Source organism: Acinonyx jubatus, chromosome D3 (genome assembly GCF_027475565.1).
Source record: "Acinonyx jubatus isolate Ajub_Pintada_27869175 chromosome D3, VMU_Ajub_asm_v1.0, whole genome shotgun sequence".
Taxonomy (NCBI): Eukaryota; Metazoa; Chordata; class Mammalia; order Carnivora; family Felidae; genus Acinonyx; species Acinonyx jubatus.
Genome location: NC_069392.1, coordinates 20,182,800 through 20,210,158, shown reverse-complemented (window position 1 = coordinate 20,210,158; position 27,359 = coordinate 20,182,800). Strand labels below are relative to the sequence as shown.

Below are 27,359 nucleotides of genomic sequence, written 5' to 3'. Positions count from 1 at the left end.
ATTTCCTAATGCACTTTGGGAGAGAAAACTGGAATCACTCAGACGTCTGACAATGAGCACATTAACATAGATGCCGGTCTATGACATAGAGTGTGACATAGAGTGTGAATCAACACACTCTATCTGGGTAAGAAGCACATGTAAAGAATAATCTCATCAGGGTCATGTCCCATCTACCAAAGTTCCCCATGGGAACTGCCCTCTGCTCTCTGCTGCTTCCTGCATTGGCATGGGTGCCTGGAGCCCTGTCTCCGCTGTCATATTCAGTTAACTCATTCCCCTATCGGTACACCTTTACTGTTAGAGGAATGTGTGTAGAGACACCTCCTCAGGCCTGACCCATGAACAGTCAAGGGAGCCATGGACAGGCTCACCCCCAGGAGTCTGACTAAAACAGAGTCTGCCCTCAGGCGATGGGGACCACATGTGGGGACACCTGGCCTAGCCCTAAGTCAGGGACAGAGGCTAGAGCAGTGGGAGGCAGAAGTGGTCTCTGATGGGCTCTGCTCACGTCATACAATGGCATGTCTGTGTCTGGACACTAGGGGGCACTCAAGGCCTGTTTCTGAGGGGACACAGGAGACCAGAGCTGAGTCCTGCCACCTGCCACTGCTTGAGCCCTCTGCTCAGGCCTCACATCTGTGACCTCTCCACCCCCTGCCCTGAAATTGCCTCTCCCTTGCCCATCCCCCTGACATCCTCAGGCAGAGGCACCTAAAGAAGTCAGTGAGGAGTCAGAAAACAGAGAGGTCGCATTTGCATGGATGGGCCCTCCCCCTCTCAACAGATCAAGAGGTGAAGGGAGAGGTTGAGGGAGGCTCTGCTCAGCTGTGAGGCAACAGAAGGCAGGATCGGTGCTGACCTCCGCCATGGCCTGGTCCCCTCTCCTCCTCACTCTCCTCGCTCACTGCACAGGTGACTTGATGTGGGGACACGGGAAGGGGTCCTGGAAGCACAAGTGTGGGCCTGATTCCTCCTCTTGTCTCTAGACTCCAGGAATATCCTCTCTGTTGTTTCTCTTTGCAGGGATTTGGGCTCAGTCGGGGCCGAATCAACCATCCTCAGTGTCTGGGGCCCTGGGCCAGAGGGTCACTATCTCCTGCACTGGAGTTGGTAGTTACGTGGGTTGGTACCAACAACTCCCAGGAATGGCCCCCAAAACCATCATCTATAATAATAACAACCGACCCTCAGGGGTCCCTGATCGATTCTCCGGCTCCACGTCTGGCAGCACAGCCACCCTGACCATCACTGGGCTCCAGGCCGAGGACGAGGCTGATTATTACTGCTCATCGTGGTACAGCAGTGGCAGTGCTTACACAGTGGTCCAGGCCTGTGGGGAAGTGAGACAAAAACCTAGTTACTCAACTGTAAAGAAGGGAAACACATCAGCAGTTGCCTCCTCAGCTTAGCCTGTGATTCTGCTCATTCCGTGGCTGATGACTTGGACGCAGGTCCATGCAAGGGCACCTCCCGTGAGTGAGGTTCTTCCTGTCCTTTCTGTCCTCAAAGTCACTCTCAGAAAACCCTTCTGACACAAGGAGTCTTCATGAAAGAGAAATCTCTTGTTTTCTCAGCTGAGGTATTTTACTTCTAGGCCAGATCATATCAATTTTTCCTTCGATATAAAAATAAATGAAGCATTTTCATTTTTCCTCTGAACTCTACCCATGTGGTGCCTGAAGAATAAGTCAGCCTTATTTGCATCTGGTACTATTATCTCATTGGTGGTGGCTACTGTTGTCTTGTTATCTCTTATTTGTGAAAAAATGCCATTTTAAAATTATAAAATTATGAAGATAAGTTTCAAAACTTTTGTCCATAGGAAAAACCCTGCACTTCAATGTTTATAACAACTTATTCCTAATCACTAAGGCCTGAAAGCAACTTAAACTTGGCACATGGATACTTATTCTAGGTTTAAAATAATCACCCAAACCAGAAACCAACTAAGAGGTCACTCAGGAGGTGCCACTTTTATAAATAATTTGATAGTTACATCCAACTTTGGAAGAAGCAAAACTCTGCCAACATCTGCAGGTCGTGGAGGTCCTAAACGCTGAAAAGGAGTTAATCATGTGAACGGAGGAAAACATTCTGAGCCACAGAATTATTCTATGTGATACTAATGGCACTTAAATGACACTGTGTCACTGTCAGAATTCACTGAACACTGTACACGCCCCAGTCAGAAACTTAACGAGTACGTAGAAGAATGTAGGAATTTGGGGCACATGATGGAAAGCAGAAGGTGACAAAACTCATGTAGTTGCAGTAACACGTGTGAGCCCACGTCAGTGCAGGGGTGGGGCGAGCCGCTGAGCCGAGGGGCTGAAAGTGAGTGGAGCCTCTATGTGTAAAGACATAAGAAACTGCACGAAAGTTTTGTCCTCTTGTAACTAAGGTTGTGTCCCGTGGGGGAGCTGGTTGACGATCGTGACGTGACTGCACTGTGTACTGTCACCGAGCAATGAAGTAAATGGATGGAATGTGGTGCTGGAGCCACAGTTGTCACTTGAGGAAAGGAAAGTCACGGATACAACCAAGGGAGGAGGCTGGGGAGAGGATGTGGTTATGGATTGGAGCCGCAGATGACAGTCTGACGACGTGTGTAGTTTGATGGAGGCAGAGACTTGCATGTGGAGACAGTCACCAATATGTCCACGGTCCTGGCTTAGTTTCCTCATGTATTTGTCCTTCATGCATCAGCTGAGTGAAACCGGAAGCAATGATGCCCCATAAGGCCTGGGATCATTTTCCCAGATATTACTTTCTAATACTATTCTCCCAGGAAGACATGGGGCTTCCTCGGGGGAATCTTAATTCCCAGACAGCAATGGTGCAGGATGAGTACGGAGGACCTTATTAGTGTCAGAAAATGAAAAAAGTGCAAGAAAAACCATGCACTTTAATGTTTATAACAACTGATTCCTAATCACTAAAGCCTGAAAGCAACCTAAACTTGGCACATGGATATTTATTCTAGGTTTAAAATAATCACCCAAACCAGGACCAACTAAGAGGTCACCAAGGAGGTGCCACTTTTATAAATAATTTCATAATTACATCCAACATTGGAAGAAGCAAAACTCTGCAAACATTTGTAGGTCGCGGGGGTGCTAAACGCTGAAAAAGAATTAATTATGTGAACAGAGGAAAACACTCTGAGCCACAGAATTATTCTATATGATACTAATGGCCCTTAAATGACACTCTGTCATTGTCTGGCATTGTCTCCCAAACAAACGCAACCAAATCAGTGCACAACCACCACACATGCACATGTGCACACATACACAAGGACAGGTTGTGTCTAAGAGCTCACGAGCCAACCGAAAGGACCCCCTTAAGGCAAAACTAGAAAGATTTCAACCACAGGAACATAAAAGGACTGGGTTGTAACTCAGTGTCTACACATATGTCTGCCATCCATATTGTTAACTGATGGTATAAATATATGGAATCACACGAGACACATTCCCATCCAGAGATTTCATGGAACAGGTGTAAACCCTTGGCTTGGATGACGTCAGGCATAGCCCCCACTCAGTAAGTATGCACAAAGGCACCAAAAAGAGGGACAGTCTGAAGAAGTGTCACAGTAAGAGAAGCTTAAGGACAATTCACAACTCAATGTCGCAAAGAATCATAAACTAGATCTTACAACAGAAAAAGGACATTAGGGAAAAACTAAGAAAATCTGAATAAACTGTGGATATTATTGTTACTCGTTGAACTGTGTCTCCAACAATTCATGTGATTAAGAGTTCTAAAAGCTCCCATATTTCAGAGTGAGACCTTATTTGGAAATGAGACTGTTGCAGATGTAATTACCAGGGTGAGACCAGTAAAGTGTAACTGCATGTGCTCTAAGCTTTCTCTGTCTTTGTTTTTCCTCTGACTCAGTCTGGAATCATGCTGAAAGAATTTCACCATTTTAGAGAAAAAGGCCTATGAACCCATCCTACCTTGTCCAGAGAACCCTGGTATTACCGGAAAAATCTAGACATTTTGTTGTCTTTTCACTGTTAACCCATGGAACATTTACCATATACAGATAATAGTGTTGAATGTGAGTGGGATTCCCTTTCCTCAATGCCCCTGAATGGATAAGCAGAGAAAGAATTTCTAAGAAAATAGAGGTCCCTTGCACGGTATAAGGGTTTATATCATGTTCATCCAAGAACAATTACAAAACTGGACTAATAGAGGGGCAAATGGGTCATGAGGATACCAGAGAAGAAAATTAAATTCCAGACTACGTATAAAGGCCTGGTCAAAACCCAGATTGGGAAGTGAGTACCCTGGGTACTTGTTTGCGGAGAGCCGGTAGTCTTTTGACAAACAGAGACTTCAAAGGCCCCAGAGCCTGTACCATGGAGGTGATGGGATATAACAGGAGATCCTCATAATACAGTAACAACAGCAAAAAGTATTCAAAGTTCAAGGACTTTGAATAACCCCCCAAGGACTTTTTATCAGATATGAACCGGGAGTGAACCTGGAAAATATGAAGCCTTGAAATTGGTTTTGTTGGAGACAGGTAGGGGTGCCTGGGTGGCTCAGTCGGTTAAGCTTAGGAATTTGGCTCAGGTCATGATATCGTGGTTCGTGAGCCGCAGCTCTGCCTTGGGCTCTGTGCCACGAAATCAGAGCCTGGAGCCTGCTTCTGATTCTGTGTCTCCTGCTCTCTCTCTGTAACTCCCTGTTCTTTCTGTCTCTGTCTTTCTGTCTATGTCTTAAAAATAAATAAACATTAAAACAAATTCCGATTGGAGACTGGTAGTGATGCCAGGGCCCTGCAGCAAGCAAACCCAATATCAGGGAACACTAATATGTCCAGGAACATAAACACTGTAAACTAAGCCTATGGTGAGCAGCCTGGACGCTGTTAGGGACCTGAAGAAAATTAATGTCTCCATCCCAACACCCGGGAGAGGATGCACTCATGTTCTTTCCCGGGGCACTGAAAGCTCAAATATCCGTCAGCAAAGGTCTGAGTGTCCTCTTGGGATGCTGTGTGTTGTCAGAGCAGCTGGGTGACCAGGACCGGGGTCAGCGGTAGCCTGTTCACACTGGCACTGAGAGGACAGGGCTGTGAGGCAGGCCAGCAGGAAAATACCCGAACAGGTATTTTCCAGACAGACCTTACTATCCGACAGAGCTCAGTCCCATGAAGTTCCTGGGTCTCTAAGCCCTCCTTTCTTGGTGTGCAATGTATTATAATTACTCACACCAGATCCGTCTCCAGTCCTTCTTTGTGTCACACAAGGTTCTACTCCTACTGTAAATATTCACAGAATTATTTTCCCCAGTGGTTTATCTATTCCCTCTCTGAACTGTTCATGACAATACATCTAGGATATATCTCCTGGGGTTTATATCACACACACACACACACACACACACACACACACACACTCACACACAGACACACACACACATATATATATACAACATAAACTACGTATAAATAAAACATAAGGTACAGTTATACACACTTAACCTTCTACTCATCGACATTCGGTTAACATAGCACTGTGTGCTCTAGTCCTATGAATTTTTAAGGCTTCCCATTGAATACCTCCCATGAAACATCTCCTCCTTGTCTGTCATAGTGACTCACATGAAAACCCAACATGCTCCACGACCTTGACAGTTTTATTTGTCCTCGCAGCACTACGTATCTGCAGCTTATCAGTTCTTACCTGGTGGCCAGGAAAGGTTTTGAATTAAAAAGAATACATCATTGTATAAAAAAAGAAAAAATACACATATCCACATTCTTTACCTTATTGCCAAAACTAGTATTTCTCCTTTCATTTGAATCATCATAATCCATCCACATTTTTAAGCACAGAGATGGAGGTCATCTTAGACAAACCCTAGGCCTCACACACAGCCTCCAGGTAATTCCAAAATCCAGGGATTTCCACAAAATATAATGCAAAAGTGTCCACACTACCCAAACCACTCTATAAATTCAATGCAATCCCCATGGAAATGTCAATGACATTTTTCACAGAAATTTAAAAAACCCTGAAGTTTGTATAGAACCAGAAAAGACCCCAAATTGCCAAAGCAATCTTGAGAAGAAACAAAACTCAAGACACCAAACTTCGCACTTTCAAATTATATTACAAAGCTGTAGTCATGAAAACCAATGTGGTATTGTTCTCAAGAGACACATAGATTCATGCCATAGAATAAAAGGACCAGAAAGTCATTCAAGTTCCTCTTGACCACCAGGGAAGACATAGCCTGGAACCAGGTCCTTTGCAAGGTCTCCGGAACAGAGCTACCATGGATTTGGGAGGGATTTCAGAAAGAATATACATGAATCCTAGAGCAGATGCCCAAATGGGATCCTTAGGATCCCACTGATATTTCCCAATGCACTTTGGGAGAGAAAACTGGAATCACTCAGACGTCTGACAATGAGCACATCAACATAGATGCCAAGATATGGTGTGAATCAACACACTCCTTCTGGGTAAGAAGCACATCTAAGAACGATCTCACTAGGGTCAGGTCCCATCTGCCAAAGGCCCCCACGGGAGCTGCCCTCTGCTCTCTGATGCTTCCTGCATTGGCATGGGCGTCTGGAGCCAAGCCTCCGCTGTCATATCCAGTTACCTCCTTCCCCTTTTGATACACATTTACTGTTAGAGGAATGTGTGTAGAGACACCTCCTCAGGCCTGACCCATTAAGAGTCAAGGGAGCCATGGACAGGCTCACGTCCAGGAGTCTGAGTAGAACAGAGAGTCTGCCCTGAGGTGATGGGGGGCCACGTGAGGAGACCTGGTCTAACGCTTAGGCAGAGGAGAGTGGCTAGAGCAGTGGGAGGCAGAAGTGGTCTCTGATGGGCTCTGCTCACATCATACAATGGCATGTCTGTGTCTGGACGCTAGGGGGCACTCAAGGCCTGTTTTGAGGGGTCAAGGTAGATCAGAGCTGTGAATTGCCACCTGCCACTGCCTGTGCCCTCTGCTCAGGGCTGACATCTGTGACCTCCCCACCCCTGCCCTGAAATTGCCCCTACCCTGCCCATCCCCCTGACATCCTCAGACAGAGGCACCTAAAGAAGTCAGTGAGGAGTCAGAAAACGGGGTGGGGGGTCGCATTTGCATGGTTGGGCCCTCCCCCTCTCAACAGATGAAGAGGTGAAGGGAGAGGTGAAGGGAGGCTCTGCTCAGCTGTGAGGCAACAGAAGGCAGGATCGGTGCTGACCTCCGCCATGGCCTGGTCCCCTCTCCTCGTCACCGTCCTCGCTCACTGCACAGGTGACTTGATGTGGGGACACGGGAAGAGGACATAAGTGTGGACCTGATTCCTCCTCTTGTCTCTACACCCCAGGAATATCCTCTCTGTTGTTTCTCTTTCCAGGGATTTGGGCTCAGTCGGGACTGAATCAACCATCCTCAGTGTCTGGGGCCCTGGGCCATAGGAAAAACCCTGCATTCAATGTTTATAACAACTTCTTTGAATCACTAAAGCCTGAAAGCAACCTAAACTTGGCACATGGATATTTACTCTAGGTTTATTTTTTTATTTTTTATTTATTTATTTAAAAAAATTTTTTTTAACGTTTATTTATTTTTGACACAGAGAGAGACAGAGCATGAACGGGGGAGGGGCAGAGAGAGAGGGAGACACAGAACTGGAAGCAGGCTCCAGGCTCTGAGCCATCAGCCCAGAGCCCGACGCGGGGCTCGAACTCACGGTCCGTGAGTTCGTGACCTGAGCTGAAGTTGGACGCTCAACCGACTGAGCCACCCAGGCGCCCCTACTCTAGGTTTAAATGTAAATACCCAAACCAGGAACCAACTAAGAGGTCACCCACGAGGTCCCACTTTTATAAATAATTTGATAATTATATCCAACATTGGAAGAAGCAAAACTCTGCAAACATCTGTAGGTCGCGGGGGTGCTAAATGTTGAAAAAGAATTAATCATGTGAACAAAGTAAAACATTCTGAGCCACAGAATTATTGTATATGATACTAATGACACTTAAATGACACTCTGTCATTGTCTCCCAAACAAACGCAAGCAAATCAGCGTACAACCACCACACATACCCGTGTGCGCACACACACAAGGACAGGGTTTGTCTAGGAGCTCATGAGACAACTTAAAGGGCCCCCATGAGGCAAAACTAGAAAGATTTCAACCACAGGAACATAAAAGGATTGGGTTGTAACTCAGTGTCTACACATAGGTCTACTGTCCATATTTTTCACTGATGGTAGTAAATAAATGGAATAAGAGGAGACACATTCCTGTGCAGAGATTTCATGGAACAGGTGTAAACCCTCGGCTTGAATGACGTCAGGCATAACCCCCGCTCAGTAAGTATGCACAAAGGCACCAACAAGAGGGACAGTCTGAAGAAGTGTCACAGTAAGAGAAGCTTAAGGACAATTCACAACTCAATGTCGCAAAGAATCTTAACTGGATCTTACTACAGAAAAAGGACATTAGGGAAAAACTAAGAAAATCTGAATAAACTGTGGATATTAATTGTTACGCGTTGAACTGTGTCTCCAACAATTCATGTGATTAAGAGTTCTAAAAACTCCAATATTTCAGGATGAGACCTTATTTGGAAATGAGACTGTTGCAGATGTAATTACCAGGGTGAGACCTGTAGAGTGTAACTGCATTTGTTCTAGGCTTTCTCTGTCTTTGTTTTCCCTCTGACTCGGTCTGGAATGATGCTGAAAGGAATCTCACTATTTTGGAGAAAGGCCTATGAACCCATCCTACATTGTCCAGAGAACCCTGGTATCACCAGAAAAAACTAGACATTTTGTTGTCTTTCCACTCTTAACCAATGGAACATTTACCAAATAAATATAATAGTGTTGAATGTGAGTGGGATTCCCTTTCCTGAATGTCCCTTAATGGATGAGCAGAGAACGAATTTCTAAGAAGATCGATTCCCTTGTACTGTATAGTGGTTTACATCATGTTCATCCTGAAAACACTTACAAAACTGAACTATTAGAGAGGCAAATGAGTCATAAGTATACCAGAGAAGAAAACTAAATTCCAGACTAAGTATAAAGGCCCGGTCAAAACCCAAATTGGGAATTAAGTACAGTGGATACTTCTCTGCGGAGACCAGGTAGTCTTTTGACAAACGGAGACTTCAAAGGCCCCAGAGCCTGTACCATGGAGGCGATGGGATATAACAGGAAATTCTCATAATACAGCAGCAACAGCAAAAAGTATTCAAAGTTCAAGGATAACCCCTGTGGACTTTTTATTACATATGAACCGGGAGTGATCCTGGGAAATATGAGGCCTTGAAATTGGTTTCGATTGGAGACTGGTAGGGGTGCCTGGGTGGCTCAGTTGGCGAAGCTTCAGACTTCAGCTCAGGTCATGATGTCTTGGTTCGTGAGCTGAAGCCCTGCCTTGGGCTCTGTGCCACTAACTCAGAGCCTGGAACCTGCTTCTGATTCTGCGTCTCCCGCTCTCTCTCTGTACCTCCCTGATCTCTCTCTCTCTCTCTCTGCCTCTCTGTCTCTCTGTCTCTCTGTCTCTCTCTCTCTCTCTCTCTCTTCCCTCTCTCTCTTAAAAAGAAACAAACATTAAAACAAATTCCGATTGGAGACTGGTAGTGATGCCAGGGCTCTGCAGGAAGCAAACCCAATGTCAGAGAACACTAATATGTCTAGGAACATAAACACTGTAAGTTAAGCCCTATGGTGAGCAGCCTGGACGCTGTTAGGGACCTGAAGAAAATTAACGTCTCCATCCCAAGCACCCAGGAGAGGATGTACTCATGCTCCCTCCCTGGACACTGAAAGCTCAAATATCTGTCTGCAAAGGTCAGAGTGTCCTCTAGGGGTGCTGTGTGTTGTCAGAGCAACTGAGTGACCAGGACTGGGGTCAACGGTGGGCTGCTCAGACTGCCCTGAGAGGACTGGGCTGTGAGCCAGGCCAGCAGGAAAATACTCGAATGGCTCTCATATACTAAGGCAAACAGGGTCCACATTGCAGTGTGACTGTCCCTCACCTGGGCCTCAGGGGCCCCGGGAGTGCTCAGCTCTGACTCGCTCCCTTACATCACCTTTCTTCCTCCAACCCCATGGCACCCTTCCCCAGGCCTGAGGCCAGGCACAGACGTCTGGGCCATCGCACAGAACAAAAACGTTTGCAGGCAGAATCTTGAGCGGGACCACAGTCAGGGAGGTGACTACTAGAAAACTGGGGAAGAGGGGTCTTGTTTTATTCTTCTGGTCTTTTTATTCTGTCACATCAATCCATGGGTTTCTTTCTAGGCCAATGCCCTACTGGTTTTCCTTACTATAGCTTTGTAATATAACTCAAAAGCAGGAAGTCTGGTGGCTCCAGCTTTGTTCTTCTCTCTCAATATTGTTTGGCAATTTGGGGTCTTTCTGGTTGTGTATAAAAGTCAGGAGATTTTTTCCATTTCTGTGAAAAATGTCTCTGGAATTTTCATGGGAATTGCATGGAGTCTATAGATTGCTTTGGGCAGCGTGTACATTGTAACATGGCTTTTGGTGTGGAAAACGCTGGATTTAGGAATTACCTGGAGGCTGTGTGTGAGGTCGAAGGATGTGTCCAAGATGACACCCGTGTCTGTGGTTCACAATTTGAATGGATGATGGTGGCCCAAGAGAAAGAGCCGATGCCCGTTTTAGCCATAAGGTAAAGAATGTGGAGACTGGTATTTTTTCCTTTGTTAATTCACTGATGTATTCTTTTTCATTCAAAACCATTTCCTGAGCACCAAGGACGTAGCAGTAAGCTGCAGACACTTAGTGCTACAAAGGACAAACTAAACTCTCAAGGTCATGGAGCATGTTGGGTCATCACCTGACTCACTATGAAAGACAAGGATCAGATGTTTTATGTGAGTATTCATATATTGTGGCCCTTGAATATATGTACATTCACACGCATGCACAATGAGTCAAACCAGATTTCAGGGTTAAAGAAGGTATATTTCTCTTCCTAGGTTTGCGTTTCGATTCCATTTGGAGATGCTGGATTCAGGTGGTCCGTTGGCCTACCTCTTAGACCTCCAGTGGATGTCCACTAGAGTCATCAACAAGCAGCCACCCCTCTTTCTCGGGCCTTGACACATGCCCTGACCTCTGACCCAGGGCTCCTCCTCTCAGGGACATCCCTTGGCTCACCCTACAGTTGCCCCCTTACGTACCGCAGCTCTGTAAAGACCTCTTTGTCCCAGCTCCCCTGCACGCCGCACATGCACACGGGCCGTGTCCCCATATGTGTGTCCCACTGACACCCCTTCGCTGTCCTTACATTTACCACATGCAGTATCTGTGAACAGGAGACACAGAGCAGTTCTGGGGATACTGTTGGCAGAGGTGGACATTTCGAACCAAATCACAAGCTTCCACTGAGATACTTTGCCAAATGTGAGAGTGTCATGGTTCCGGTAAGGGACCCAGAAAGGCCCTTTCATACTCCACTCCCATGGGTCACAACATCAGTACGACTGCTGTCCAAATGAACATTCTGCTTGGTGTGCAGAGGGGATCACAGCAGCTGGAGGACATGGTGCCTAGGGCAGCAGGGGAGCAGAACGAACAGGGGCCTGAGGAGTGAGGGTCAGCAGCTAAGCTGCCTGGGGGGCAGTAGGCACACTGGAGCCTCAGGGCTGTGTGACCTGCCTCCACCTGGGAGCGTCCTTTGCCCTGTGAGCCCCTGCATCTGGATGCGTCACCACATTGCTTCCAACGTGGATCACTTCTTCCTTTTTCCTTTGGTGTCTGGAGAATTGCAGGCTTATACACAAGGAATAGACAGAGCGCATTTCCCAGGAGGAAGTGGGCTGTCAGGACCTGACCAGAGGATAAGGCAGCTTGTGGGCCGAATCCCTTCAACGGAACCTCAGGGAACAGAGCTCTGTTCCTGGAGTGTCTCCTTCAGTCCTTTATACAGGGAGCCTTTGCCAGATTTTACAGAAAGCAGTCCCTGAGGTCACACAGGACATGCTCTCTCCTCAGGTCATCAAGGAGCAGGGGCAGTGACACCAGACTCACAACCCATCTCTTAGTAAACTGGTCACTTGAGCCAAGGTCCCCACTGGAAACCTCTGCAATATGTACTATTCTGGGTGTCGGACAGATGCCCCATCAATGTGAAGATTGACATCACATAGGATGCAGCCAGAGTGGGAGGAAATAATCACTTCAGATCCGGAGTCACTGCCCCACACCTTGCACAGGGCTTTTCACCCGCTCACGTGGGACAAGACCTCTTCTCTGCTGCGTTTGTTCCACCCATCGTGTCTCTGGTACTAAGTGTCACCAGCAAGTCACCAACACTGAGACTAATCACTCACTAAGATCTCTGCTGTCACTGCTGCCAGCACGGCCCTGTCTAAGGCCATGACATCCACCTGGGACTTCAAGAATGACCACTTGTCCTTTCCCATCCATGCAAAGTAGTAACCATCGATTTGGCTTTTAGTTACATTGTCTAACACGTGAGGAATAAGTTTGCAAAATAATGGACTGACGATTCCCTTTGCAAGTTCTTGATCCTTGTGGAACTGGTCCCCTCGCTACTCCATGAACAAGGATGCCGGCCTCAGGACCACATCATAAGTGTGTGAGAGTGTGTGTTTTACCATGTCATAAATGGATCTGTTTTTGTGTTTATGTGGCTCTTATTAGGATTTGTGTGAAATTTGGCCAAAAGCTCTTTGAGACCAATTGGGGCAATCTGATCGTATCTCTTAAGGTAATAAGATGGTATGTAAGTAAAGATTTTCTTACTATGTGACCCAACTGTATCATTGGAATAAATCACAGTTAATAATTGTGTATCAGTTTATTAATATGGTATTGAGGTCTCTTTGTTAATGTTTTACACAGAGTATTTCCTTCACTATTTAATAATAATGGTCTGTAATTTTCCTTTTTGTGCAATGTTTGTTGAAAGTGTACTTTTGAGTTTTATAACCCTTGTAAACGAACTAAGAAATATTATATACCTTTTGATATTATGAAAAACCAAGGAGCAAATAAAAAGTACTCTTCTCAAATCTGAAGTTTTGTTAGTTGTCCCCTGTGAAAACATCTGTATCTTATGCATTTCTATGGAGTGCTTCTAGAATAACATTTTCCATTTTTCTATTACAATTGGTCTATACACTCAATATATTTTGAGTATAGCCAAATTGTAACTTTTTGAGAAAGTATGCATTCAATGTAGTCTTAAATAGGAGCTATCGCTCACAAGTTGGTTGTATTCATTTTTCATGTTTCAACATGAGTTTAATGGGATGTGCTTGCAACAGCCCTGTGGTCCCTACAGTGCTGGTCAGTGACGACCAATCACCCAAAGGAGCCCAACCTGGAGGCTTTGAGCTGTCTCAGCACGTGCTTGTTCCAGAACTCTCCCCGGGGGATGAGTGCTACCTCCACCCTCCTCAGTGTGTGGTGTGGGCTGGGCTCCAGCACCAGGGCTCAGGGAGGGGCTGGACTGTCACTGAACGGGACCCATGTGCATGGACAGCCCCTCCTGTGTCAGGGGTGGAGGGGAAATGAGAGCCTGGGGCAGCCCAGCCCAGTGTGGGGACCAGAGGCTGTGCCACCATGGCCTGGACTCCTGTCTTCCTTAAGCTCCTCCCGCACTGCACAGTTAGGGACAGGCCTGGTGGACACAGGGTGGGCTCCAAATCACTCTTTCTGTGCTGAGTGACCTGAGAGATGCTTTTTCTTTTTCCTTTCAAGCCCCACCCACCCCCCCCTGAGTGTCTGTGTTTGCAGGTTTCTCTCCCAGCCTGTGCTGACCCAGGCACCCTCTCTCTATGCATCTCCAGGAACAACAGCCAGACTCACCTGCACCATGAACAGTGGATTCCGTGTTTGCAGCTACTATATAGACAGGTTCCAGAGAAGCCAGGGAGCCCTCCCTGGTATCTTCTTTGGTTCTCTTCACACTCAAATAAGCACCAGGGTCCGGGGTCCCCAGTTGCTTCTCTGAATCCAAAGATGCCTGGGCCAATGCAGGAATTCTGCTCATCTCTGATGAGCAGCCTAAGCACAAAGCTTCTCTTGTGCTACAGATCCTGGCAGTGGGAGCAGCTTTCCTTACAGTGTCTTAGAGGAAGAGCGAGTGAGACCAAAACACTGAGACACTTGTGTGGATGCTCCTGTAGGAGGGAGTCCTCTGAGGGGTCACGTGTCCTTGAGGAAGAAGGAATAACACACAGATCATGCTGTTGCCTGAGACAGCACAGGTGTCCCAGGAGCGCACACAGGTGAGGGAATAGAGCCCGATGGCACAGGCCTGTGGGGTCTGGAGAATAAATACTTTTACAGCATGAACCTCAGTCTCTCTCTCTCTTGTTGTCTCTCCTTTACTAGTCTCAGAATAATTTACTTTACACACTCCTGGTCATTGATTATATGTTTGTGTGTTTATGTGTTTTCCCACAACAAGGAACTCTCTGGGACATGTGGAGAGTGTCCTCAAATTTACCTGAATTTCACACGGAGGTTTATCTGCCAGGAAACGGTGACATGTGCACAGGTGAAGGGCTCAGCACCAGGAGTCTGCTCCCCATTTTGATGCCAACAGCAGCTAGTAGCTCACCTGTACCCTCTGTCCAACGTGCGACAAATTGGAGGTTCCCACAACTCCCTAGATGCGTTCCATTTATTCGCCTGAGGGGCTCACAGAACTCAGGGAAACACTGACTCCTTTAGTCGGTTCATTAAAGATATGATGAAGGGGACAGGGGAACAAGTAATGAAGAGCCACCTAGTGTCAGGTCTAGGAGCATCCCCAGCACTGGAGCATCAGTCCCTGGGGAGTTGAGGTGCATCTGTTCTGGGAGTGGATGTGTTCGCCAAACCAGAAGCTCTTCAAACACTGTACTTTGTGATTTTATTGAGGATCCGGGGAGACATGATCAGACATTAACTACACTGTCAGCCTTTTTCCTGTCTCTCAGGTATGAGGGGTGAAGATTCCCAGCCTCTGACCAAGCCTTGGTCTTTCTGGGGACCAGCCCCACCCAGGAGGCTTCAGGGAGCCCACCCAGAGTCACATCATTAGAACTAGGATGTTTCTACTGTTCTTTTCACTTAGAAAATGACAAGATTTTCAGAAACTCAGTGTCAGCATCCAGGGGCAGAGACACGTGTATAGTTTCTAAGGTCACACAGTACTGTTGTCTTGACTGAAAGTGGTGACAGAGGTACTCACATTCATCCACAAATCTCAAGCCGTAAAGTGTGTCTCTTGTGTTACTGATGACACATCCATATCTGACATGTTAATAAGCACCTTGGTCAGAGACACAATTTCCTCTCTCACCCATCTGACTAAAAGTGAGTCCCAAAGTCTTCAGACTCTCCTCACTGCACCCTCCCCAACACACACTCTGCTCGTCTCCCCTCTTCTCCTGCTTCCCTCAGGCCTTCCGTCTCTCTCTATGGCTCTTCAGGCCCGAAAACCATCTCCATGTTAGGATTTCAGAGAAAACTATAGTCTTGCAAGAGTTTCCACTCTCCAGGGTCCATCTCTACAGAGACGTTGCAGAAATTGGACCAGCAGGAAATCACTTCCTCATGTGATTCCTGCTCTCATCTCTGATTGTAGTTTTCATGCCCCACCAACCTCATCAATCTCCGTAATACGACAACATGATTATTGTATTTCCATGACATGAATGTTCACGCAGCCTTTGAGTATTTGCACAGAGAAGCGATTCATGCAATTACTTCCTCCTTCAGAATGACTGAGGCTGCACACAGGGTAACTTTTGCCGTAGTGAACGAAGGAAGGATTGGCTGCATATTTCAATACATGACAGCTTTTCTTGGTCTTGAGAATATTGGTTTCTAAGACCATCAGGACACTCACTCAGCCACACACTTTTGCACCAAGCAATGCAGTGTCAAGCATTAACCCTTTTGCAAAATAACAGTAGACACTATCTCACGGTCACCCAATGGAGGTATCAGGGGATAAGAGAGGCACAGTGGGGGAGGGCTGTGATGTGAAGGGCATGAGGAAGGGGCTGTGTGATCAGCCCCTATCTTGTGCTTCCTAAGACCTGAAGACCCCACAGCTATGGGAAGTGTGTCTACAGGAATGAGAATGGACAGAAGGCCCATCCACAAGGCCTGACATTCTGATTCAGTGAAATTCCTATAGAACTAATTCAGACCATATTCCTCCGCTTTGTGTAAGTTTCATAGACATCAAGAGAAGTGGCCTTCCAGACATTGGCCTTCTTGAGTTCCAAGCTCCAGAACGCTGGACGGTCATACAGAGAGCCAGCCCCAGGGATGGGTTTGTATGGGGACCAACACAACACTCAGCAAATGCAGAGAGGACATAAGGGGACAGGGATATACTTGTCTTCATGTGTGGCCTCTGAAGGAAAGGTTTTCCATTCTCTCTCTCTTTCTCTCCCTCTCTCTCTCTCTCTCTCTCTCTCTCTCTCACACACACACAGGCACAGGCACACGCACGCACACACACACACACACAAACACGGATCTCTCCTCTATCTGAGTATATGGTGTTCTGGATTTTGTAGCTTCCTGGCTTCTCTTTCTCCTCAAAACTCATGGTCAACCTGTGCTCATCCAGCCAACCTCAGGGTCACAAGCCCAGGAGGAAGCATCCTCATCATCAGGAAACTCCAGCGACATCCAGTGTGACCAGGGTCCTGTCACTGAGCAGCCAGGACTTGCCCTGATCACCTTCTCTCCTAAGACAAGTTGATGCTCAGGAATCCCAGGGTGAGTCTCTATCGCTGTGGGCAGCTCAGCCTCTGACCCCCTTGGGCTCCAGTCAGCACTTGAGGCTGATCAGTACATTGGTTCTGGAATAGCAGTTTCAGTGTTGCTCCCACACAGCTCAAAGCCCAGGGCGATGCATCACACTCTCCCTGTGCTCTTAATGCTGGACTGTTACTCCCTCAGTCCCCCCAGTGACACCTCCAGCCAGCTTGGAGCTCTGATGAAAACTCTTCTGTCTCAAACTGGGGCCACAATGCCTGTGACCTCAGGGACATAGTCCCCCTCATCTCCACCTCTCCACCACTCACATGTGGGATCTTTGACCGAAGATTTATGTAGCCTTGGTGAATAGAAATTCACTCCTCTAGTCATGGTGGCTGGATGAATTATTGCTCTCTCCTGAATATGCTGGACACAAAGAACGTAGGTAGAACTGTGCTCACCCCAGAGACAGGTCTGACCACAAATCGCTCACTCCTAGAAGCTCTGTGTGTGCTTAGTAATTGAATCACTGAGATGGCTGCGGTTCACAGGAACAGACTCCCCCTGGGCTTTCATTGGACATCATGCCACACTCACCTACTTATAGAACAACTCCACCATAGTAAGCTGGTGGCGAAGAAAACATGACTTTGCAAAATTTATAGCAGGCATCCTTTTTGTATTGTTTTTCCATCCATGTTTTTAACCACAATTTCATGTGTTCTCTGTAAGAAATACAGAGCTGAGAGAACTATCCTAGTGATTGTACCTGCATTTTCATAATAACGATGTCATTGACTGAAATAAATCTTACTGAGAGAAATTTTGTGTAAAGGAGCACACACCCATTCAAAGGGCACACTGGGCTAAGTGCTGACTAACACATAAACTGTGTCACTGGGTCCTTGTCAGAGCACCTGCTGCTGTCACTCCTTCCCTCCTAGAACGGCCTGCAAGTTTGTCCTTTGGGCTCTGAGGTCAGTGTCACACTCAAGGCTCCTGCAGCCTGGGTCTCTTTGCTGGGAGAGCAGATCCTGGAAGGAATCACTTCACATAGTATGAGAGGAGCTAATGTTTTCAACAAGCAGACATAGTGACAGACGACAAAGATTTTTTTGCGTAATGCGCCGAGGAATACGCACAACTGTTTCTCCCCACAGCCTGAACAGAGCTCTCCCTCTCTCCTCAGTGCTGCGGGAAAGTTAGAAGAAGGTGAGCTCTGGAAACCCGGGAGAAATCACGTAACAGGAAAGGACACAGAATCCTACACAGAAGGGTCCACGTGTCCGGTGGTACTCATCATTGCACTGGGCATGATCTTGATCTAAGTGGACTTTTGGTAGAGACACCACCTCCTTCCTGACCCATGACCCATACAGGCGGCCATGGACTGACTCTCCCTGAGGAGTCTGAGTAGAGCATCCAGTCTGGCTGAGGTTACGGGAGGTTCCCTAGAGGGACACCTGGACTGACCCTTGTCGGGGTACAGTGGGCAGTGCAATGGGGGCACAGGAGCTCTCTTTGGTGGACTTGCCTACCACTTCAAACAATGGCGGCTCTGAGTCCGAACACCAGGGGGCTCACAGGACCCATTGCTGTGGGTTCAGGGCTGATGAGAACTGAAACCTGCCACCTGTACTGTCAGTGCCCCTGCACACGGCTCACAACTGTGTCCTCCTCACCCTTGGCCTGAAACAGCCCCCCCTCGACCAGCCCCCTGACATCCTCAGGCAGAGGGAACTGACACAGGCCCAGGGAGGGGTCAGAGAGCTGGGGTCTCATTTGCATGGAGGGGGCCCTCCCTCCCTCAGAAGATGAAGAGGGGAAGGGAGAGGTTAGGGGAGGCTCTGCTCAGCCTTGAGGCACAGAAGACAGAATCGGTGATGACCACCACCATGGCCTGGTCTCCTTTCCTTCTCACTCTCCTCGCTCACTGCACAGGTGACTGGATGAGGGCACACTGGAAGGGGCTCTGGGAGGACATGTGGGTCCTGCTTCCACTCCCTTGTGTCCAGACCCCAGCATCACCCTCTCTGTGTTTCTACCCCTTCCAGGGTCCTGGGCCCAGTCAGTGTTGACTCAGCCACCCTCCGTGTCGGGGTCCCTGGGCCAGAGGGTCACCATCTCCTGCACTGGAAGCAGCTCCAACATCGGGGGTGGTAATTATGTGAGCTGGTACCGACAAGTCCCAGGAACGGCCCCCAGCCTCCTGATTTATGAGAATAACAAACGACCCTCCGGGGTCCCCGATCGATTCTCTGGCTCCAAGTCTGGCAGCTCAGGCTCCCTGACCATCACTGGGCTGCAGGCTGACGACGAGGCTGATTATTATTGTGCATCATGGGACGATAGTCTCAGTGCTCACACAGAGCTCCAGGCCTGTGGGGAAGTGAGACAAAAACCTGGTGTCCCCACAGTGATGGGCTTTTCTTGTGTAGCTCCCACCTTCTGCTTCCCTCTTTGTTTGAAGCAACACAGCTGCTTCCCCCTTGACCTAATACTGAGGCCTGAAACAAAACCCAACGAACCTCCTCTAGTCTATGTCCTTTTCCTGTCAATTCTGTCCCCAAAGCCTGTCCTTATAGGCACACATTTTCTGTTTCATACAAGCTGAGCAGAAATTCCTGGATGCTGGGGCCGGTTGTCCTGGGGACCAGTGTCCCTGAGGGTTGTGCCTGTCTGCTACGCCTACCATATGACGATACCACACACTGGATGCCCACACAAAGATAGTGAATTTCTCTCAGTTTGGAAACTAAATGTCCACGTTCAAGGGGATGGCAGGATTGATTTCCCCTGAGGTCACTCTCCTTGGCTTGCAAATGGTTACATTCGTCCTGGGTCCTCACGTGGCATTCCCATGTGTGCTCACCCATGCTGCCTCTACCTCTTCTATGAAGACGCCAGCCCTGTTTATGGGGGCAACACCCTTTTAACCTCATTATCCACGGTGACATCTTTTAATGCCCATTCTCAAACAGTCAAAATGTGGGTTCGGGTTTCCAAACAGGGTTTTGAGGGACACAGATGAGTTCATATCACGGTGTCAGTCACTGGGTCAGGTCAGAGACCGAATGTCTCTGCAGGCTCCGGTCACACCCAAAAGACACACCCTCTGCATGACACAGACTTGTTCTCCGTCTCCCACCGGTCAGCAGCCTCAGATTTCACGTGACTCGATCACGTCACCCCTCCATCTGCCCTGACGCTATTGGGCGACTAGGGAGGGGATTGTGGGATTGATTTGGTTAACACAGTGCGCGTCTTGTGGGAGTTGAACTCAGTCCCTGACTAACCACGTAGCTTGGAAGTTTGGGGTCCAGATCAGAGAGGCAGATGATAGAACTTTGAACAACCAGGTCCCCACCATATGCATCGTCTTCCCTCCATCCTCTTTGTAATTCAGGTTGGGACATGGTCTGTGGGCTCCAGCATCTGCGGAGGAGACACAGGCCAGGTGGTTCCCATCTCATAAAACTACAGCTCGGGCCCCTGTCCATTTTGACGTCTGCACCTGGTCAGCTCAGGCCAACACACACTCCCAGGCACAAGGTGCTGATGTGAAAAGGAGGCAGGCCCAGGAGAGGTGGAGAGCATTAATAAAAGCAAATGATTTGTTTTCTTAGAGACTTTAAAAAGAATACAGAGTGTTCACTGTTTTTGATCCTAGGATAAAGATGTATACATTTCAAATGGCTCTGTAAGAAAACAGTCACTGAATTCAGGTAATAACATAAAAGGTAATTTGAATAAATGGTGAAATATTTTCTTTCCTAAAGACCCTGGCTCAAAACTTTAGCAATAAGTAGACAGGCTGTACAAGCACTTTATCACTGCTTCTTTTTAGGTTTCCTTTGAGAAGGCGCGTGGGCAGGTACAAGCGCAGGTGCCATGCAGATCCTTCTGAGACCAGAAGGGGGGAGAAGACGTGGCAAACCCCAGCGACTCAGTGTGCCACCCGAGACACCTGCTCCTTCTCTGAACAGGCTCTTTGACAGCAGAGACGAGCCTCACGTCCAGGCTTCATGGTCCTGCGGACTCAGAAGGCTGCCTAGTCTGGTTGTGGCGGTCACTTCTTTCTGCTCGGGAAAGTGTAACAAACTTTGGCTGAAAAACATGGGCTGGCACTAACAGCTCCCGGGTGGAGGCCCCAGTTGGGTTTCCGGTGACACCCAGTCCTCAGGGTCTCCTCCTAGTTCTCTTGTTCCGGGTCAGGCTACTCATCATCCATGCTACTAAATGTAAAAACTGCACAACAGTCAACATGTGAAATAGTCAATATGTGAAACAGGAGGCAAGAAAAGAGTGAGAAAGGAATTTAACTTCTTTAAATCTAAATCTGGATTCAAGAAGAGAACAAAATAAGATAACAAAAATGATATTACATTAAATATATTACATAAGGACATTAAATTATATTACATTTAAATGCACCAATTGTTCCAGTTACAGACATGGATTGACATAACGGATCAAAAGGGCCACTCTTCAAATAAAGATACATATAGGATGAATTTAAAAGAATGGTAAATGGGGTGCCTGAATGGCTCAGTCAGTTAGGTGTCTGACTTCGGCACAGGTCATGATCTCCTAGTTCATGAGTTCAGGCTCTGCGATGGGCTCTATGCTGACAGCTCGGAGCCTGCAGCCTGTTTCAGATTCTGTGTCTCCCTCTCTCTCTGCCCCCCCTTGCTCACACTCTGTCTTTCTCTGTTTCTCAAAGAAGAATAAACTTCAAAGAGTTTTAAACTACAATAAAAGAAAAGAATGGTAAAGAAAAGTATATCTTGAAACAATGCAAGGACAGAAAGATGTGGTTATATAAGTGTCACATAAAACGAAGGACTTGGCGGTTACAAGGGCTGAGTGCAGAGAGGGGGCAATGGCCTGACTGCTGGTGCGTCAGGTACCCTGAAGGTGCCCATCCTGCCATCCACCACCTGACCACCCTGCCTGCCCTCCAGGCCCCTCTCCATCTCCTGCAGCAGCTCCCTGGGGGAATCCAGCTTTCTCCCCAGTGCACCCCCATCCTGCACCATAACCAGGGTATCCGGGAGGCCAACCCCTAGGTCCCTACCTGCTCCCTACCCACCACCTGCTCCTGGCATCCCCCTTGTGAATCCCTTGGCACCTGGCATGGTAAGACCAGGAATGCCGATGGAAAGATGATGTGGAAGAAAATGAAGAAAGTTCTTACAGATATACAAAACCACAAGCATGGCAAGCATTCCTCCTCCTCCTTCTCCTTCTCCTTCACCTCCTCCTCTTCCTACTCCTCCTCCTCCTCCTCCTCCTTCTCCTCCTTCTCCTCCTTCTCCTCGTCCTCTTCTACAGCACTGTTTCTGACTGAGTACAGGGCCTGGACCCTTCCCTCAAGCCTTTCTGGTTCTGCTCTCCGACCAAGAATTGGATGCCATCTTTGTACTGGGGAAAATTAGCCCCATCCCCTCCTCCTTCACCCCTCTCTGAGCCTTACTCTGCTGTTCAGCCATGACTGGAGGGGGTAATTGGGTAAGAATGACCATGGGTTAGTAAAGACTGTCTTCTCACTACTTGGATGGACATTTCAGCTGATGAGTTTAGTAGAACTATTTTTGGCAGAGGATGAGACTTCGGAGCTAACTACTGAAGACGAGTATAAGAGCTGTCAAATATGATTTTTTAGACTTTTTGCAATATTCGTTTTGTTGTGGGAGGTGATATGGAGTTTTAATTATGGAAAAGAGAAACTCTACCATTGTAGTGATGGTGGGCAAACGTTGGTCGTTTACTGGCAAATACATTTCCCAGCAGGACTTTACTGACCTTACTAACTGGAAGGCTGCTGGGAAATGGAGTCCATTGGGTTGATAAGCTCGGCCTGCCCTTTTGGAACCTAATCTCACTGGCATCTCTGGCCCTTCGCTTTCTCCAGCTCTCATTTAGTCCAAATAAAGCTCTGTATCCAAGGAAGAAAGGAAGGAAGGAAGGAAGGAAAGAGGAAAGGGAGAAAGATAGGGAGAGAAAGAGAGAGAAAGAGAGAGAAAGAGAAGAAAACAAAAGGAAAGAAAAGAAGAAAGAAAGAAAGAAAGAAAGAAAGAAAGAAAGAAAGAAAGAAGGAAAGACAGGAGAGGAAGGAGAGGAAGAAAAAACAACATGAGAGGCAACTACTGTCACTGACCCTTTAAATTTCCTCTGTGTCAGAGTCAGACTCTCAGACCCTCCAGGGTCTCCAAGGCCTCCCTGTCTGTTTCTCACTGGCAGTCCTGGGGGTGACAGAGACAGCTTTCTGTCTCAGGTCCCCATGGGCCTGCAGCAGTAAGTCAGAACTGATGCTTCTGCCCATGTTGAGCACTAACAATATGGCTCATCCTCAGGCTGAAGGCCTGAGAAGGTTCTAGAGGCCTTGTTCCCAGAGTGGGAGCCAGAGAACCGAGCTGAGATCCCCGAGGGCCCATTTCTTCTGAGCACCACAGATGTGGTAACGCTGAGAGAAATCTCTTGGAAGCAGCCCACATAATTTGCTCCAACACTGTTGCTAATTCCCGTCCAGGTGAGGGTCACCTTCTGCCCCTGAAACCCCGACAGGGAGGCCTCCTGTGTCGGGGCACACTGTGCCCAGGACCCTGCAACAGAGCAGTGGAGACACGGACAGGCAGGTCGTGAGGGAATGCCTCCAGCTTGTTCTTCAAAAGAGGGGAAGAAGGAGGCCAGCACACCCCAGCCCATAATCACTCGCCTTGCTTTCCACAGCCAGTCACCTAAGCGGAGAACAAGGGGGGTGAAGAGGAGAGGGGTCCAGGTCAAGGTGGAGACAGCCCAGGCTGTGCCCCTGACTGAGCCCACCAGTGAGAGAACTGCACAAAGCCTCTCTCATCCCCTCCCCACTTTGGAGAGCAGAGAGGAATCCTTCAGGCAAATCACTCCCCTCCTGGGTCCCGAAACCTACTCACTGAATATGGTGACAGCTGAGTGTGGGGTGGGGCTGGGGAGCCAATCGTGGGCCCCAATGAGCATAGAGCAGAGGGTACAAGGCAGGGTTCAAGGACTGGGTGCCCAGCTCAGACACCCTTCAGCCATCCCTGCACCTCCCCCAAGGCACAGGGACAGACCTCCAGCGCCCCCTGCTGTCTCAGAGTTCAGACTCACTTAGGACTGGGAGAAGGAACTGGAGTTGAGCAGAGAGAGGGACCCTCTGGACTTGAGCCTGCCTGGCAACCCACCCATCCCTACACAGGGGCGGGGGCTTCTGATCCCCCAAGTGCGACCTCATGTGTGGCAGGCACCACCACACCTCAGTCCTTACTTCAGAGCTGTAGCTTCCTCAGCATGAATCACTCTGTGCCCCCCCCACAACTTAGATAGTCGTGTTGTTGGGACGTCAGGTGAGTGACCCCTCAGGGAAGTTGTGTCCTGCACTGAGGGATAAGAAGGGCAGAGGGCATGCTCACCACTCCACGGGCTGTATCAGGAAGGCCTGAGGAGACATCCCATCTCTTTGTCATGTCAGGTCACTTCCCACCCAGGCAAGCCAGTCCCCATAATCCTCTGCACCTGAGCCCATCTTCACACTTATGGGGCAGGGTCCATTAATAAGAATGCACATGAGATTCTTCAAGGACAGACTGTAATTAGAAACAAGGGACATGTGCCTCTCACGTTGCCTTTTCTCAAGAGCACCCATAGGCGATAGTCAGCAACACAGTCATCCCAGGATGTAGCCAGGAACCCCAGTGGTGAGGGAGACACTGGAGGTGACTGGATCCCCGGAACCAGATGGGTTTCCCTTCCAGACGGGACTGCATATTTGGGAAAACACAGAAGCTTGGGAACTGTAAGGACAGAGCTCATCCCATGACTCAGAAGTTCCTGGTGCTCTAAGCCCTCCTTTCTCAGTGTGCAATGTATTATAATTACTCACACCAGATCCCTCTCTAGTCCTTCTGTGTGTCACACAAGGTTCTACTCCTCCTGTAAATATTCACACAATTGTTTTCCCCAGTACTTATCTAATCCATCTCTGCACTGTTCATGACAATACATCTAGGATATATCTTCTGGGATTTATACCACATATATATATATATATATATACACACACATATATGTGTATGAAATATATATGTGTGTATATATACATATATATACACACATATATATGAAACACAAACTACGTATAAATAAAACATAAGATATTGTTATACAAACACACACACTTCTAGTCATCGACTCTCGGTTAACATAGAACCGTGTGCTCTGGTCCTATAAATATTTAATGCTTCCCATTGAATACCTCCCATGAAACATCTCCTCCTTGTCTGTAATAGTGAGTCACATGAAAAACCAACATGCTCCACGACCTTGACAGTTTTGTTTGTCCTTTCAGCACTGAGTGTCTACAGCCTACTGACACTTAGCTGGTGCCCAGAGAAGGTTTTTGAATTAAAAAGAATACATCAGTGAATAAAAAAAAAGAAAAAATGCACATATCCACATTCTTAATCTTATTGCCAAAAGTAGTATCTCTTCTTTCATTTGAATCATCATAATCCATCCACATTTTTAAGTACAGAGATGGAGGTCATCTTAGACAAACCCTTGGACCTTACACACAGCCTCCAGGTAATTCCTAAATCCAGGGATCTCCAAAATAAATATAATGCTAAAATGTCCACACTACCCAAGGCACTCTATAAATTCAATGCAATCCCCATAAAAACTCCAATGACGTTTTGCACAGAAATAAAAAAATAACCCAAATTTTGTATAGAACCAGAAAAGACCCCAAATGCCAAAGCAATCTTGAGAAGGAACAAACCTCGAGACACCATTCTTTGTACTTTCAAATTATATTACAAAGCTATCGTCATGAACCCAATGTGGTATTGTTCTCGAGAGACACATAGGTTGATGCCATAGAATAAAAAGACCAGAAAGTCATTCAAGTTCCTCTTGACCACCAGGGAAGACATAGGCTGAAAACGGTCCTTTGCAATGTCTCCGGAACAAAGCTACCATGGATTTGGGAAGGGTTTCAGAAAGAATATACATGAATCCTAGAGAAGATGCCCCAAATGGGATCCTTAGGATCTCCCTGATATTTCCTGATGCACTTTGGGAGAGAAAACTGGAGTCACTCAGGCGTCTGACAATGAGCACATTGACATAGTAGCCGGGATACAGTGTGAATCAACACACTCCATCTGGGTAAGAAGCACATGTAAAGAATAATCTCATCAGCGTCAGGTCCCATCTGCCAAAGTTCCCCATGGGAGCTGCCCTCTGCTCTCTGCTGCTTCCTGCATTGGCATGGGTGACTGGAGCCCTGGCTCCGCTGTCATATCCAGTTAACTCCTTTCCCTTTTGATACAACTTTACTGTTAGAGGAATGTGTGCAGAGACAACTCTTCAGTCCTGATCCATGAACAGTCAAGGGAGCCAAGGACAGGCTCACCCGCAGGAGCCTAAGTAGAATAGAGAGTCTGCCCTGGGGTGATGGGTGGCCACTTGAGGAGACCTGGTCTAACGCTTAGGCAGAGGAGAGTGGGTAGAACACGGGGGAGGCAGAAGTGGTCTCTGGTGGGCTCTGCTCACGTCATACAATGGCATGTCTGTGTCTGGACGCTAGGGGGCACTCAAGGCCTGTTCTGAGGGGTCACAGTAGATCAGAGATGAAAACTGCAACCTGCCACTGCCTGTGCCCTCTGCTCAGGCCTCACATCTGTGACCTCCCCACCCCTGCCCTGAAATTGCCCCCACCCTGCCCATCCGCCTGACATCCTCAGACAGAGGCACCTAAAGAAGTCAGTGAGGAGTCAGAAAACAGGGGGGTCTCATTTGCATGGTTGGGCCCTCCCCCTCTCCACAGATGAAGAGGTGAAGGGAGAGGTTGAGGGAGGCTCTGCTCAGCTGTGAGGCAACAGAAGGCAGGATCGGTGCTGACCTCCGCCATGGCCTGGTCCCCTCTCCTCCTCACCCTCCTCGCTCACTGCACAGGTGACTTGATGTGGGGACACGGAAGGGGTCCTGGAAGCACAAGTGTGGGCCTGATTCCTCCTCTTGTCTCTAGACCCCAGGAATATCCTCTCTGTTTTTTCTCTTTCCAGGGATTTGGGCTCAGTCGGGGCCGAATCAACCATCCTCAGTGTCTGGGGCCCTGGGCCAGAGGGTCACTATCTCCTGCACTGGAGTTGGTAGTTACGTGGGCTGGTACCAACAAATGCCAGGAATGGCCCCCAAAACCATCATCTATGATAATAGCAACCGACCCTCAGGGGTCCCTGATCGATTCTCCGGCTCCAAGTCTGGCAGCACAGCCACCCTGACCATCACTGGGCTCCAGGCCGAAGACGAGGCTGATTATTACTGTTCATATTGGTACAGCGGTGGCAGTGCTTACACAGTGGTCCAGGCCTGTGGGGAAGTGAGACAAAAACCAAGTTACTCATCTGTAAAGAGGGAAACACATCAGCAGTTGCCTCCTCAGCTCAGCCTGTCATTCTGCTCATTCCATAGCTGATGACTTGGACGCAGGTCCATGCAAGGGCACCTCCCGTGAGTGAGGTTCCTCCTGTCCTTTCTATCCTCAAAGTCACTCTCAGAAAACCCTTCCGACACAAAGAGTC

General features: G+C 47.9%; 3 gene segments (V, D, J or C); all 3 read left to right on the top strand.

Moving 5' to 3' along the window:
• Positions 1-27,359, top strand: part of LOC106988734 (immunoglobulin lambda variable 5-39-like) — a 603,934-nt gene that overhangs the window by 80,760 nt on the left and 495,815 nt on the right.
• LOC128312493 (immunoglobulin lambda variable 1-40-like) lies at positions 763-1,427 on the top strand. The segment is given in 2 exon segments: positions 763-915; positions 1,027-1,427. Coding segments are annotated over 2 exon segments (432 nt in total).
• Positions 26,580-27,268, top strand: LOC128312489 (immunoglobulin lambda variable 1-40-like). The segment is given in 2 exon segments: positions 26,580-26,730; positions 26,841-27,268. Coding segments are annotated over 2 exon segments (459 nt in total).